The 13,690-nt window shown below is 31.7% G+C and overlaps 2 protein-coding genes across 2 annotated transcripts; one reads left to right on the plus strand and one right to left on the minus strand.

Annotated features, from left to right (window-relative positions):
- Nucleotides 1-1,766: 1,766 nt before the first annotated feature.
- On the plus strand, nucleotides 1,767-9,457 carry LOC106379655 (wax ester synthase/diacylglycerol acyltransferase 7-like). The gene is made up of 7 exons (XM_013819561.3): nucleotides 1,767-2,615; nucleotides 6,807-7,388; nucleotides 7,502-7,568; nucleotides 7,668-7,780; nucleotides 7,878-8,087; nucleotides 8,172-8,309; nucleotides 8,418-9,457. Exons 1-7 carry the CDS (start codon nucleotides 2,445-2,447, stop codon nucleotides 8,613-8,615), a joined length of 1,479 nt encoding a protein of 492 aa, XP_013675015.1. The 5' UTR covers nucleotides 1,767-2,444; the 3' UTR covers nucleotides 8,616-9,457.
- A 624-nt stretch (nucleotides 9,458-10,081) lies between these two features.
- Nucleotides 10,082-13,427, minus strand: LOC106381769 (DNA replication licensing factor MCM3). Its single transcript, XM_022696853.2, has 13 exons — nucleotides 13,272-13,427; nucleotides 13,089-13,195; nucleotides 12,763-12,971; nucleotides 12,553-12,683; nucleotides 12,230-12,468; nucleotides 11,928-12,164; nucleotides 11,682-11,836; nucleotides 11,427-11,575; nucleotides 10,988-11,047; nucleotides 10,742-10,901; nucleotides 10,450-10,649; nucleotides 10,299-10,358; nucleotides 10,082-10,228 (listed from the first exon to the last, which is right to left on the minus strand). Exons 1-13 carry the CDS (start codon nucleotides 13,332-13,334, stop codon nucleotides 10,097-10,099), a joined length of 1,902 nt encoding a protein of 633 aa, XP_022552574.2. The 5' UTR covers nucleotides 13,335-13,427; the 3' UTR covers nucleotides 10,082-10,096.
- Nucleotides 13,428-13,690: the final 263 nt, after the last annotated feature.

Below are 13,690 nucleotides of genomic sequence, written 5' to 3' on the forward strand. Positions count from 1 at the left end.
CATTAACTTTTTGTTTTTTCCAATGTTATTTTTTCTTAATTTAAATTTATATGTTTATAATTTTTCATTTTTCTTGTTGTAGATGGAGAATTATATTTTTTATTGATGGTTTTTTGTATGTGACATAAACTTTTTGAAATTTTAAAATAATGTTATATATAGTACGATTAACACATTAAAGAAGAGAAACATATGCAAGCACATTTTACACAGGTTTTATATGCATAATTTAAAATATTATATATGTATATATTATAAGTTTGAAACATGTAAATGCTTTCTAAAGCTAAATACTTGTTCTGAGTTTACATAACTTATCGAAAGTTTTATCTTTTTTTAAATTCAAATCACAGGAAAAAATATCAAAAAGTCAGTATAGATGGGTTTTTGAGCTTTTAAATCAACACTGAAAAATTACATGAATCAGATAACAACAGTTTTATAAACAACTGGATAAAATTTGACCGAGCCAAAAATTTTTACACAATATGTTCTTTCTTCTTCAAATTGCGAAGAGCCTATAGGCACAAGAAAAAAAATCATAATTTTTGTTTTCACTTATATAACATTTTTTCTCCTTTACACACGGAGTTTATTACACTGCTATAAGCAATGGAGAACTCTATTCATATAAGATTCACATCTATGCATTTTGACAAAGAAGAATTTTAGCCGTCTTTAGTTTCGGAATGGACCAACTTCAGTCATATACACTATATTTTCTCTATGATTCAAATCTTACAATTTTAATATATGTGCAGATTTCCATGTGAAAAAGCACGCACGCCATCTATCATTCAACCTATTACTTTTTCCAAAGTAAACACTATAATCCTCGTTTGGTTAGCTCCACAAACTAATCTCTTTGGATCAGTTTACTAAAAAAATATGGATACTAATGTCAGAAAAGAATATAAACACTATCAACAATAAATATTGGCACAAGACTATTTGGTTCAAGGAACATATTCCACGTAATGCGTTTATATCATGGCTTGCTTTGCGGAGAAGACTGCCAACCAAGGATCGCTTGAGGCGTTGGGGGTTAAATGTCTTCGGAACGTGCGTCCTTTGTAATCTGGAAATAGAGACTCACCATCATCTCTTCTTTGAGTGCTTTTTCTCTCGCTTGATATAGGAGCCTTTTGCTGCTGAAGTTTGGATTTCTCCTCAGGCTGATCTACACTCTGTTGCAGACTGGATCAATCATCCTCGCGTCAACGCAGATGCGCATGCTACTCCAGTCATCAAGCTCTACTTTCAGTCAGCCATCTACCTGCTGTGGAAAGAGCGTAATGCTCGTGTGTTCACAACTGTCTCCTCACCTTCATCAGTCATCCTTGCCTCTCTTGACCGTATGATGCGTGACCGTCTCCTCTCTTACCCGGCAAGTTCTTTCTCTTCTTCTCTACTTCTTTTTATCTTTCTTGTATAAGACCTCCTTAAGGCTTTTTTTACTTTGAGTTGTTGTTGGTTGTTTTTGTTTCCTTGATGTAATAAGTTGTTTAAAAACAACAGTGTAATCTTTCAGAAAATGATAATCTTAACATCTTACAAAAAAAAAATAACAAATATTGACTTATTTATGTGAATATATATTTTATTTTAAATCATTATAATGGACAAATAAAGCACCATAATTTGTACAACAAATTTTCTTAGATTCACCTCATCATACTCACCATTTTACCATTTTAATTACATAATTTTACATGAGATTCTTCACCCTCCCCGGTTATTTTCTCTTTATTTATAACTACAATATAAAGTTATAAACTATATATATTATAAATTAATAATTTATTTACCCTTGAAGTCTAACGATTAAAAATATAAAATAATTCAATATAGATATATGATTCTATTAATAAATTAGCAGTTTCAAATTTAAAATTTCTAGAAATATCAAAAGTCGTATATTAGTTAATTATCTTCTAAATGACATTTATTTCTAATTCTTTTTGGATGAGAATATTTTGGCTGATGTGGATAGTCTCAAAAGCTTTGAATTTAGTCCTTTTTATATAGTAGGATAGAGAAAATAATAATAAAGCAAAAGTATGCATGGTTTTCGAACCTTTTAAAAACAATCATCCAAGTTGTCTTGTGTATTAATTAAGGAACTTTATTGTTGCATCCTTGTACGTTTTCTCTTTCGTTTTAGTTAATATAACGCGTAGGGTCTCTGGAGATGTCTGGAATCGATGGATACATAATATCGTGAAAAAAGACAAGAAATAAACTACATAATAATCTATCTACTATTTTTTATATCAACGTGCATGGCGTTAGAAGCAGATAAGCCAAATTGTTTTTCTTAAACCAATTTATATTATTAAATGCAATTGTCACTTATAAATTTACAATATGCATCACTTTGAAATATGAGAGAACAAAACAGACATTAAAACACTGAAGATACATATAAGAAGCAGAAAAGGAGAATGGCAAAGGAGGAGGAGCCGCTCAGCCCGATGGCACGTATGTTTCAATCATCCGGAACAGACTACTGCACCGTGATCATTGTTGGCTTCAAAACAAAGATTAATCCTGATGTAATTCTTGATGATTTGAAGCAAAACGTTTCCAAACATCCTCGTATCTCCAGCAAACTGGTAACCCTTGATATATTCTGTTTTGCAATGGTTGATGCATTTCCTCTGCTTCTTTTTTTTTTTCGATATTACACATAAATTCACATAGAAGAACCAAGGCCCGAGTTTTATAAGATATGTGAACAATACCAAGATAATTTCTTCAATCACGATAAGCAATCCCCCTCCCAATCAGAGCCGTGCGAGCACTAACAGCTTCCCAAAGCGATTTTTTTTAAAATGAATCTACAATAATAAAAACTATTGTAGTATAGTGTAACAGAACCAAGAACAAATCATTTACCCATTTTTTTAAGGGGAAAAACAATTGTTTCCATATTTTGTTTCGTTTCTCGAAGAAACCATGCATGTTTTCATTCTAATATCTGCAGTTTTTAGCATTTTGATTATCCATAAAACTACTAACGATGCTATGTTTATAAAGTTGTTTTATATAAGATCTAATTAAAAGAATAAATCATAAGAAATACTTAAAACGTTTTAAAAAATAAATGCCCTTAAAAATAAATGCCCTTAAACCAAGAATAAATCATAATAAATAAAACTTTTAAAAATTGGAACCAGGTTACAAAAAGAAAAAAAATTTAGATGCCCTAGGCCAATGTTTATTTTTTCCTCATGTAAGCACTGCTCCGCCGCCAAACAATCTCTGTAAATAGCATTTTCTTTACTGCTTATTCTCTCCATTGTATAAGAGCATCTCAAAAAATAACTTCATAACGTCGAATATAGAGCTTTCTGCTCTAAAAAAAACTTTAAAATTTCAAATTTGGAGTTTTGAGAAGTAAAACTTCGTATTTGAAGTTTCACCACTCAAAACTTTAGATTTAAAGTTTTATATTTTTATTTGCATTTTAGTCCTTATAATTAATTAGACTTCACATTTACGTATTTTCTCATTTATCGTTTTAAACCTTAAATTTTTTATATACCATAAATATTTCAAAAATTTTCCTATAAATTCAAATTTTACCCGTAAAAATAAATAAAATTTTGAATATAAGATTTATATTATTTTAAAACTAGAATTAGACAACACGAATTAAAAAAGAAACGTAATACATTTTTTTTTTAAAAAAAAGATGCATGAAGACATAATTATTGCCAAATTTAAATATGACAACAACACTAATCGTCTGGCAAATTTACTTTAGAACCTCCAAAATCTCTTAAATATTGTCAAAAAAGGTGTAACCAAATCTATGGAATAATGTGATATTTTGGTTGTAGTTAAATATTTAATTATGTATTTCTATTTAAAAATTTATATTTTAGTGTAAGATTTTATTAATTGATATTACTGAAGTATTTTTATATATGTACTAGTTATTTATAAAAGTTTTATGAATTTATATTAGTTAAGATAAATGTAAGGAATACAACGTAAAATACAAATAATTTTGAAGTTAAATCTCAAGTTTTGCTTTTGGAGAAGAACATCTTGAAACTTCAAATATAGATTGAAACTTCAAATATAGAGTTGTACAAACTATAAAAATAGAGAGTCTTTTTTGGAGATGCTCTAAGTACATCATTCACGTATTATCAATAGACAAATAATTCCAAATCACAATACGTCTATTTTCGTGTTTGCATTTTTTTTGCGCTTCAGTCAAATATTATGTGCTTTTGACGTTGCATTTAATTTAACTACATTTTAACCCGCATATCCGTGCAGATATTTTTTATTTTATAAATGTATTTGATTTATTATAAATATTTTGAATATAATTTTTATTTTAGTATTATATATTATGTAACTCTACAATATTATTGTTTATATTTCTTATTCGGCATTATTAACATATAGTGATTTGTTTCAGACATTTACTTTGTTATTAATTTTTATTATTTACTAATATATTTTCTAGTTCGGCACAATAAAACAACAATATGAAATAATCAAATAGATAAACTCCTTTAAAATAAGTTTTTTTCTTTATTTTATACATTTTGCTATAATACATTTTTAAAATTTATTTATTTATATTTTAGAAAAGAAATATGTTTAAGATAATTTATATTTACATGTTGTGTTTAAAAAAATATACTTTAAAATATATTATTTTAGTATTTTACAGGATTTATAAGTAAAAACACTGTTTTGTTTAAATAACTAGCCCTATTATTTAAGTAAATTTTATACATAGTAGCATCTATCATATTATTTAGTAAATTTTATTGATATAGGATATTTTCTGGATGTTATGATATTAAGTTTTATTTTTATTTTTAATTCAGATTTCAAAATATCAGATTGCTTTAATTTATACAATATATATAGTTTGTTTTTTCGTGGTGCATTTCAAAAAGATATTCTTTATTATCTATGATTTTATATTTTGTAAAATTAAAATATTATCATTTTGAGTTTGGATATTTATTTTCAAAATATATATTTTTTCAACAAAACTTTGAAAAATACACTACTATTTTAAGTTTGAAAGATTACATGAATTTTGAATTTGTTTTGTTAATACGTTAATACAGTATTTTATAAAAAAAATATTTGAATTTTTGGTTATTTTGTCTAATTGTTTCTCAACATATTTTGTTATAATTAATATAAAAATAAAAATTTATAAATAAAATTTGATTTGTCATTAATATTTTTAATAAGTTACTAAAATTTCATAGTTTTCTAATAACATATTTTTTAAATAGTATATGAACTAAAGGTTATTATATACTCTTATATTTTTTACATAAATTTTTTTTAAAAATATATTGTTTAAAGTTGCAGAATAAATAAAAAGATAATATATATTTGTAGAGATAAGAGGTTAACCTATGCTAATAAATTTATTTTTGTATAAAAATATTATATAGTTTACGATTTTTAGCCCATTTTAATAATGAGTGATAATTTATTTAAATGAATTTTTTTTTAAAAAAATTGTTAATTTATTTACTTAATATAATTTTTTCATTCTTAATTAATATAGCAGTTTTATTTTTATATAACACAGAATATAATTATAGAATTGATAAAAAAATAGTATATAATTGTTATTTTATTGATTTATAATAAAATTTTAGTTAACATTGATTTATAACAATATTATAGTACTAATTAAACAAATAAGTAATATGTTATTTTATTAAAAACTAGTTACCTTTTTAATTAAGACTTTGTTAGATTTTTCTCAACGGATTTTGTTATAATTAAAAAAATAAAATTTAAATTTATTGTTGGTTTATTATTAATGTAAATAATCAAGTATGTCGTAGATAAAAATATGACCCTAAATTAATAGATTAGATTAGGAGGTTGTTGCGGTATGTGCAATGATAATAAATATATTAAATTTTAAAATTGAAAACTTAATGTATATTTTAATACTACACTGCTTTTTTAAAATTTAGCTTTATCAGTAGAAAAAAACCCATAATTTAAGGGCCCCTAAATTTAAACACTTAATTATCTATATTTTGCTACCAATTAATAAATTCAAGTACAATTCAAACATTTAATTATCTATGACATTTTGACAATTCATCAGTATTGTTTTGTTTTGTTCTAAAAATGCACTTACAATTAATTGTGACAAAACATAAAATATCTACATATTTTTTTTACATTCCTAAGTTGATAAGAATTTTTCAGTATTTATAATTATGTTACTAGTTTAAAATTATTATATGGTGATACATATAAGTTATTTTATATTTAACGAATTTCACCAAAAATACAAATTTCATAAATTAAATTTTTCATGTCTTAATAAAAACAGGTCATGTAAAATGTTTTGTTAAGATATTTCATTGCTTATATTGAAAATAGATGTGATGATGACACAAACAATTTTGAAAAAAAAATAAATTCTTAAATAATGTTTTAGAGATATTTTGTCTATACATTTATTTATAATTATCAAATAATGTATTATACAAATTGTGGTTTCTATGTCGAATTAATAAAGTATATCTTATATAAATGTGCTTTTAAAATATAAACAAGAGCAGTATTCAAAGTTTGAAACAAAACAAAAATCTTCTCTCGAATTGTATTTTTGAAACTTTTATTTTATGGGTGATGATATTATAGTATTTTTGAAAAACATAAAATCATCTATTCCCTATCGAATGTTGCGGTCAATTTCGTTGGCATTTCCCTTTTCAAATATAAACAATACACGTTAACTAATTTACCTACGATTTCACTTGGCTTCTGGTGAGCTAACGTCACAGGCTGAGGATGGTACAAGATGGATCAAAACCCAAGTCAATGTAGAAGATCATGTATTCGTACCAGACATAGACCCTGACGAAATTGGTGACCAAGGAGACAAATTCGTAGATGACTACATTTCACGACTTACAATGCTTCCTCTTGATAGATCAAGACCCTTGTGGGATATCCACATCCTCAACGTCAAAACATCTGATGCAGAAGCAATCGGTGTCATAAGATCTCACCATTCGTTGGGAGATGGAATGTCACGTATGTCTCTCATCATGGCGTGTACTCATAAATCATCAGACCCTGAAGCGCTTCCTACTATTCCTATCCTTAAACGACGTGAAAACGTGTCACACGGCCTTAGAAACACAGGCTGGTTCTTAAGCTCGATGTTTGCCATTTATGCCACTGTGAGATTGATTTGGAATACCATTGTAGATTTTTTGTTACTCTTGTCTACGGTGTTGTTTCTGAAGGATACAGAGACGTCTCTAAAAGGTGGTGCAGAAGCCGAGAGCAATGCGAAGAGATTTTCTCATCGAATTGTTTCTTTAGATGACGTAAGACTTATAAAAGACATCATGGACGTGGTAATTAAGTTTAAATAGTTTCGGTTTGATACTTACTATAATTTGTTAAAGACAACATTTTTGCAAACAAATTAAGTGTTTTTCTTGTTTCCTGATCTTGTGACCATCTCTAGACTATCAACGATGTTTTACTTGGAGTTACACAAGCTGCTCTCTCGCGCTATCTAAACGGAGCACATGGTAAATATCGACTTGAAATAAAAACATATTACATGTGATTAATATATGTCTACTGTTTTTCTGGATTTACGTGCATGTTGCTTCTTGACCTAATAAAAGACGAGACGAATGAGAATGGTGGAACATCAAGACCGGTTCTAAATAATATTCCATGTAATATAAGAGTTCGTGCAGGAGTTTTGGTAAACCTAAGGTCGGAAATTGGAGTCCAGGTTAGAAACATGCACCTTTGAATACACTGTATACACCATTGTTCAAAGATATAGAAAAAAATACATGTATTGTGACACGAGGCAATTATGATTGAAGCCATTGGCAGATATGATGGCAAAAGATTCGAAATGCAGATGGGGAAACCTTATCAACATAGTTGTTTTACCACTGTCGATTGGTTCAGAAACGGATCCATTGGTCTATCTATCGAAAGCTAAATCCACGATGGATCAAAAGAAGAACTCTCTTCATGCTCCTATACTTTATTTGATTATGAGCTTCATTGTTAGTGTGTTTGGTGCAAAGGTATATAAAAATGATCGTTATACTCGATTTCTTTCCGCTGTGAGAAAGTGGGGAACTTATAATATAAAACACTTATCATTTTAGACAGGAGCAGCATTGTTCAATCGATTATTATTAAGCACAACGGCATTCATTTCAAACGTCAATGGCCCAACCGAAGAAATCAGTTTCCATGGCCATCCAATCGCTTATATCGCTCCTAGCGTCTATGGACACGCACAAGTATGTAAAGACCCAAAGAACTACTTAATAATATTTAACTTAGTCCACCCTTTTTCGTCTTAATAATTTTCTTTGTTTTTGTTCTTTATAAATTTATGTTTTTGATAGGCATTGCTGATCCATTTCCAAAGTTACGCGGACAAGATGGTAATCTCGATAGCGGTTGACCCTACAATCATACCAGATCCGCACAAGCTATGTGATGCAATGGAGGAGTCTTTGAAATCTATGAAAATTGCTCTTTTAGGAAAAGGGCTACTGATTAACGAACAAGTATCCGTACGGGTGAATAATATGTGTAATTAAGTAGTCTTTGTTTTGTGGAAAAAGATGATGTTCTTAAAAAGTCTTCAATGTCAAATAATCGAAGTTATTTTCAAATTCTATTTTCATATTGGATGAGATGAGAGTATATTTTCTATACAGAGGATTAGTTATGAACTTACGTATCATATACTCTCTGTTTCATATTAAGTATCACTTTCGTATTTTTTTTTTTACATAAAAAAGTGTAGTTCTACAATCTCAATATAATTTATATTTATTTTTAGTTCAATATAAATTGTAAAATGCATTGATCTTATAAATAAATGTATTTATCTAAAATGTTATTGGTTAAATAGATAACATTAATGAAAACATAAATATATTTCAATCAGTTCTTAAGTGTTTGTAATTAAAGTAATTTGATATCCACCTCCCAACTAAATTAAAGTAATTTAATTCTTACTTTGACCCTAGTGGATAATCGGCTTAATATAAACTTGATATCTTACTGTTAGGTGCTGCTATATCATAGTAAGGTGTTTCTAAATATCATGATCCAATCAAAAGATCTATTAGGAAGGCAGAGACATTGATAAATGATAAGTAAATCACTTTCATTTCTGGACCATACTTTGCTCAGCTTCTGTAATCTCTAAATCCCAAAAGTTCTGCAATCAATTGCGTTTCCTACATCCCTAATAGTAGATGCAAACACAACTCTAAGAGTATGACATTACAAAAAGATACTTTGGTCTCTCAAAAGTTTCTCTTCTCCCACTACATTACTGTTGAGTTATAATATGAGGAAGTTACTTCTTTAGGTGTATTTCTTCATGATGGATCAAATGATATGAACTTTTCCGTCGCTGATCATCACTTTATTATCATCTTGCAGTTTCTGCATAAATCCACAATAGAATAAGTAATGAGTAAACTGAACAAAAGAAAAGAGAATGAGAAAGCTATTTCTTATTTTTTATGATGTTACCTCAAGTAGAGCCATAATCTCATCTGCAGAGAAACGAGAAGCTCCAACTCCATTGTTGTTCACTATAGTCTCTATATCTGCAATAGAAATGTCGTCGAGCCTGTTTGTCCTCATGTGCTGCCCAAACACTCGCTCAAACGCCTCAATCCTTGCTGCAGAGACCGTCCCACTAAATTGCTCTACGGGAGTTTCATCTACGTCCATTGGATCTGCTGTTTCACTGGGTGAACCAGCAAAAAAAAGGAGCAATGTATTAGGGTGAGGATAGCTGCGATATGGGTTTCCATGGAAGAAATCAAATTGGGTACCTTTCGACATTTGCAGAGGCATTCTCTTGTCTATGACCACTTGGTGTTCTTTCTTGTTCTGTTTGTTCTCTTTGGCGTTCTTCTTGCTCACGTTCATCCATCTCCGTCAGTTCTTGATGATATATTGCAAAGTTCATAAGCTTCAAGGCAGCCTCTGCGTCGGCTTTAGTAACCTTTCAAAACAATAATATACCATTTTAGGAGTGAGACTTAGTAGAGCTTACTTATTTACGACCAGAAGGACTAACTTTGAGTTTGTTTGTTACCTTTCTGCTTAACTTCATTTTGGCATGTGCCGTGGCAAGACGGATTATTGTCTCTAGTGTTCTTGCTGTTATCGGAAGCGTACCTCCAGTCTACAGAGATGTTGATGGTCATGTCAGATACAAGTTCACATAATTCATTAATGTTGCGAAATGATTTTACCTTGGTATCAGAACCTGCATTTCTGAGATCTGCATATGCTTCTGCAATACGTTCAGATGCCTGACAATTCAATAACGAAAGAGAGATTTAAATCGAACAGCATAACAGATATAGAATATGTAAATCTGCATGTTTAAGTTCAGTGTCTCACTTCATCAGTGAGCTCTGGCTGAATTCGATGCTTGGCATAGTGAATGTACTTCTTTAGGAACTTTATCGTAAGAGTTTTCTCGTTTGTTTGGCCTCTTTTCTTCTTCTTCCCATGCAGCATTCTGTTATACTTAACAAACACTTCACTTTCACCACCGTCCTCTCTCCCGTACGGTAAGCTCCCATCTGGTCCTGCTTCACCTATATAGTTCACACAAAAGCCAGAGATGTTTCAAGTCATTGATTGTGAAAATGTTCAGTACACCTGAGAAGTATGATGTGTATATTTCTACCTCTATCGTTTTGGTAACGATGCATGCGCAAGACGTGTTCCGAGATCATGCTATCAATACCAGCATCCATTTGATCCAACACAATAAACAGCAGATCAAAACGAGAAAGCAATGAGTCTGGAAGCCCAATGTTCTTTGTTGGCGTTAATGATCTGTCATACTGCAGGCACAAGAGTAAGGCATTATAACAAGGGATACTTGCTAGTCAATAGTCAACAGATCAGGATGAGTTTTATGCGAGCTTACGGTTCCATATATGGGATTTGCTGCTGCAACCACACTGCACCTAGCATTTAGTGATGCATGGATATGATAGATTTATGTACTCCTGAACTCTATAACTCTCAACTCTCGTGTATATTGAATGTGAATGAGTACTTGATTACAGAAGTTTACGATCTCATGACGATCGCTCTGAGACTCATAGCGTCAACAGAATAACAACCAAATCAAGCATAAAAGAATCCACAACTCATACGACTCCTATTTATAACAACTCAATATAAAGTAAAGACTCTGACTCTTCCAGTGTCTTTACTTCTTCACTTCACCTTGCTTCCTTCCTACGATTCTTCTTCCTCCATAAGCACACGCTTTCCCTCCTTCTTTGAATAATCCTCCCGCTTCTCCTTTCCAACGACATCCTTATTCCTCATCCTCACATAAGCCTTTTTGTACTTATCAGGATACCGGCTTTGGCGATTGTTACAGTCTGTTGCTCCATCACTTCGTGTATAGCAACTCGGTCCTGATCGTTCATCTTATCAAACTCGTCAATGCACACAATACCTTTATCAGCCAGGACCATTGCACCAGCTTCTAGTCTTCGTTCCCCTGATGACAAAAGAAACTGATTTTCATGAGACATGACTTTGACCTTTTTCTGATTCTAATTTTGAAGTTTTCAGGAAAACAGCAGAAGGCTTTTATGTGCTTTTACCTGTTTCTTGGTCAGACGTAACAGCAGCAGTTAACCCAACACCGGAGGAACCACGGCCTGTAGTTGATATCGCCAATGGTGCAATATTCATTATTGCTCTCAGAAGTTGAGATTTGGCAACAGATGGATCACCAACCATCATCATGTTGATGTCCCTGAAAGCAAAAAATGTTTTTGTTCACAGAAATTCAGAAAAGGTCATACCAGTGAACTGAAGCTGAAATTAGTATCTAAGCATGACCTTACCCTCTTAAGTGGGTTCCGTTCTTGAGGTTCTTTTCCATACCGCCAAGCATCAGTAGTATAACTGCTTTCTTTATCCAAGCGTGCCCATAAATAGAAGGTGCTAAAGAACGAGAAAGAAGATCAAATGCATCATCTCTTGCTGCAATCTTTTTAATCTCCTGCAAGTCTCGCTGGGTGTAGATAGGTGCATTTGCCTCTTTGTTAAGCAGAGAGATGTTATTGGCTATGAGGATAGTCCTACACAGAAAGAGCTCAGTCATTACCACAGAGAAAGGCCAAGATGTTGTACGAAAAACACGCACCTAAAGACTCCATTAACGCTACCCTTGCTTTTGCCTGGAAGAGCTTTGTAAATCCCAACAACAGCCACTCTATCTCCTGGCTTACACAAGTCAACCAAGTCATCCTCAGCTATGACATCCACGCTCCGTGGAAGCTGACCAGGAGCAGCGTTTTCAGGAACTTCTTGAATTGACAAGGTCTGGTGATCTTTGTATTTACACAGCCCATACTCAGTAACCAACAAGTTGCCATTATCATCCTGTAAACAACAAAAAAAAAAATCAGTAAGAAGCAAATCTTCCAGCAATTAAAAAGGTAAACGAACAAAGACAATGTAATTTACCCTTGTAGGATAGACAGAGCCAGTGGGTAAACCAGCGTGGGACGTTATGTCTCGATACTCTCGATTGGTAAATTCACCGGTAGAAGGACAAAAGTGTACGCTTTTAACAACCTTTGGCCTCACAAGAGAGCCTGAAAGCAAAACATGTGTCAGAGATTTTTTTTAACTAATCAATGCAGAAGAAGAGTAGTCAAGTGAAAAGGGGCTTACATTTAGTGACAATGCCCTCAACACAGACCAAAGATCCAATAAACTCAGAGAGGAGCTCTCTAGGAGTGACACGGCGAGAGACGAAATGACCTTCGAAGCCAACAAGGACTTGCTCTCCTTCTTTCAAGTACTTTGGATCAATGTTGCGGGTAGCTTCAGTGGCTGCGTCACAAAAGGACTGCATATACTCAATTGGATTCTTCAGTATCCTACGCAAAGCAAATCAATTCACAAAACATAAATAATACTGATTCTGGGAACTAAAACCCCCCCAAATTCACAAAAACCCTTACAAAAAACAGGCAAAATTAATCGAAATTCCTCACCTAGAGGAAGATTCAGATTCGCGGAAGTGAGTGTGAATGTCAGATACATTTACAATGAGACGGTGGCGCTTGTTCTGTACCAAAGCCTTGATTTCATCCATGTAGATCTACACAAAGAACCCAAACTCACAGTAATACGAACAGAAGATTGAGATGGCTCGTGAGGGAGAGAGAGGGAGTTACGTTTTCGAGGAACTGGATGAAATCTCGTTTGTGGCGAAGCCTCGTCTCCTCCGGCACATCCATTTCTTACCAAAATCTCTTTTCGCCGTCTTCCTTTGAACACTTGACAGAGATAATATATGTAATTTCGATTTCGGGAGGCCACGAAGGAGAGGGGTATTGTTGTGGGGTGGACTTGTTCCCTTTTTGGCGGGAAAAGTCAGCCGTTTTGGGCCATCTAAATTGGGCCTTTCTTTACGCTCTCTTTAACCTTATTATCACTGTTGTCAGTCCTCCTCAGCTATGGATTTAGCCCATTAATGGAACTTCTGACCAATATATATATATATATAAGCTCAATTTTAATTTTAATATTTGTATAATATCTTATTATAATAATATATAATACTTAACCATAAAAATATATACCATATAATAAT

Source organism: Brassica napus, chromosome C2, assembly GCF_020379485.1.
Source record: "Brassica napus cultivar Da-Ae chromosome C2, Da-Ae, whole genome shotgun sequence".
In the NCBI taxonomy this organism is placed as follows: Eukaryota; Viridiplantae; Streptophyta; class Magnoliopsida; order Brassicales; family Brassicaceae; genus Brassica; species Brassica napus.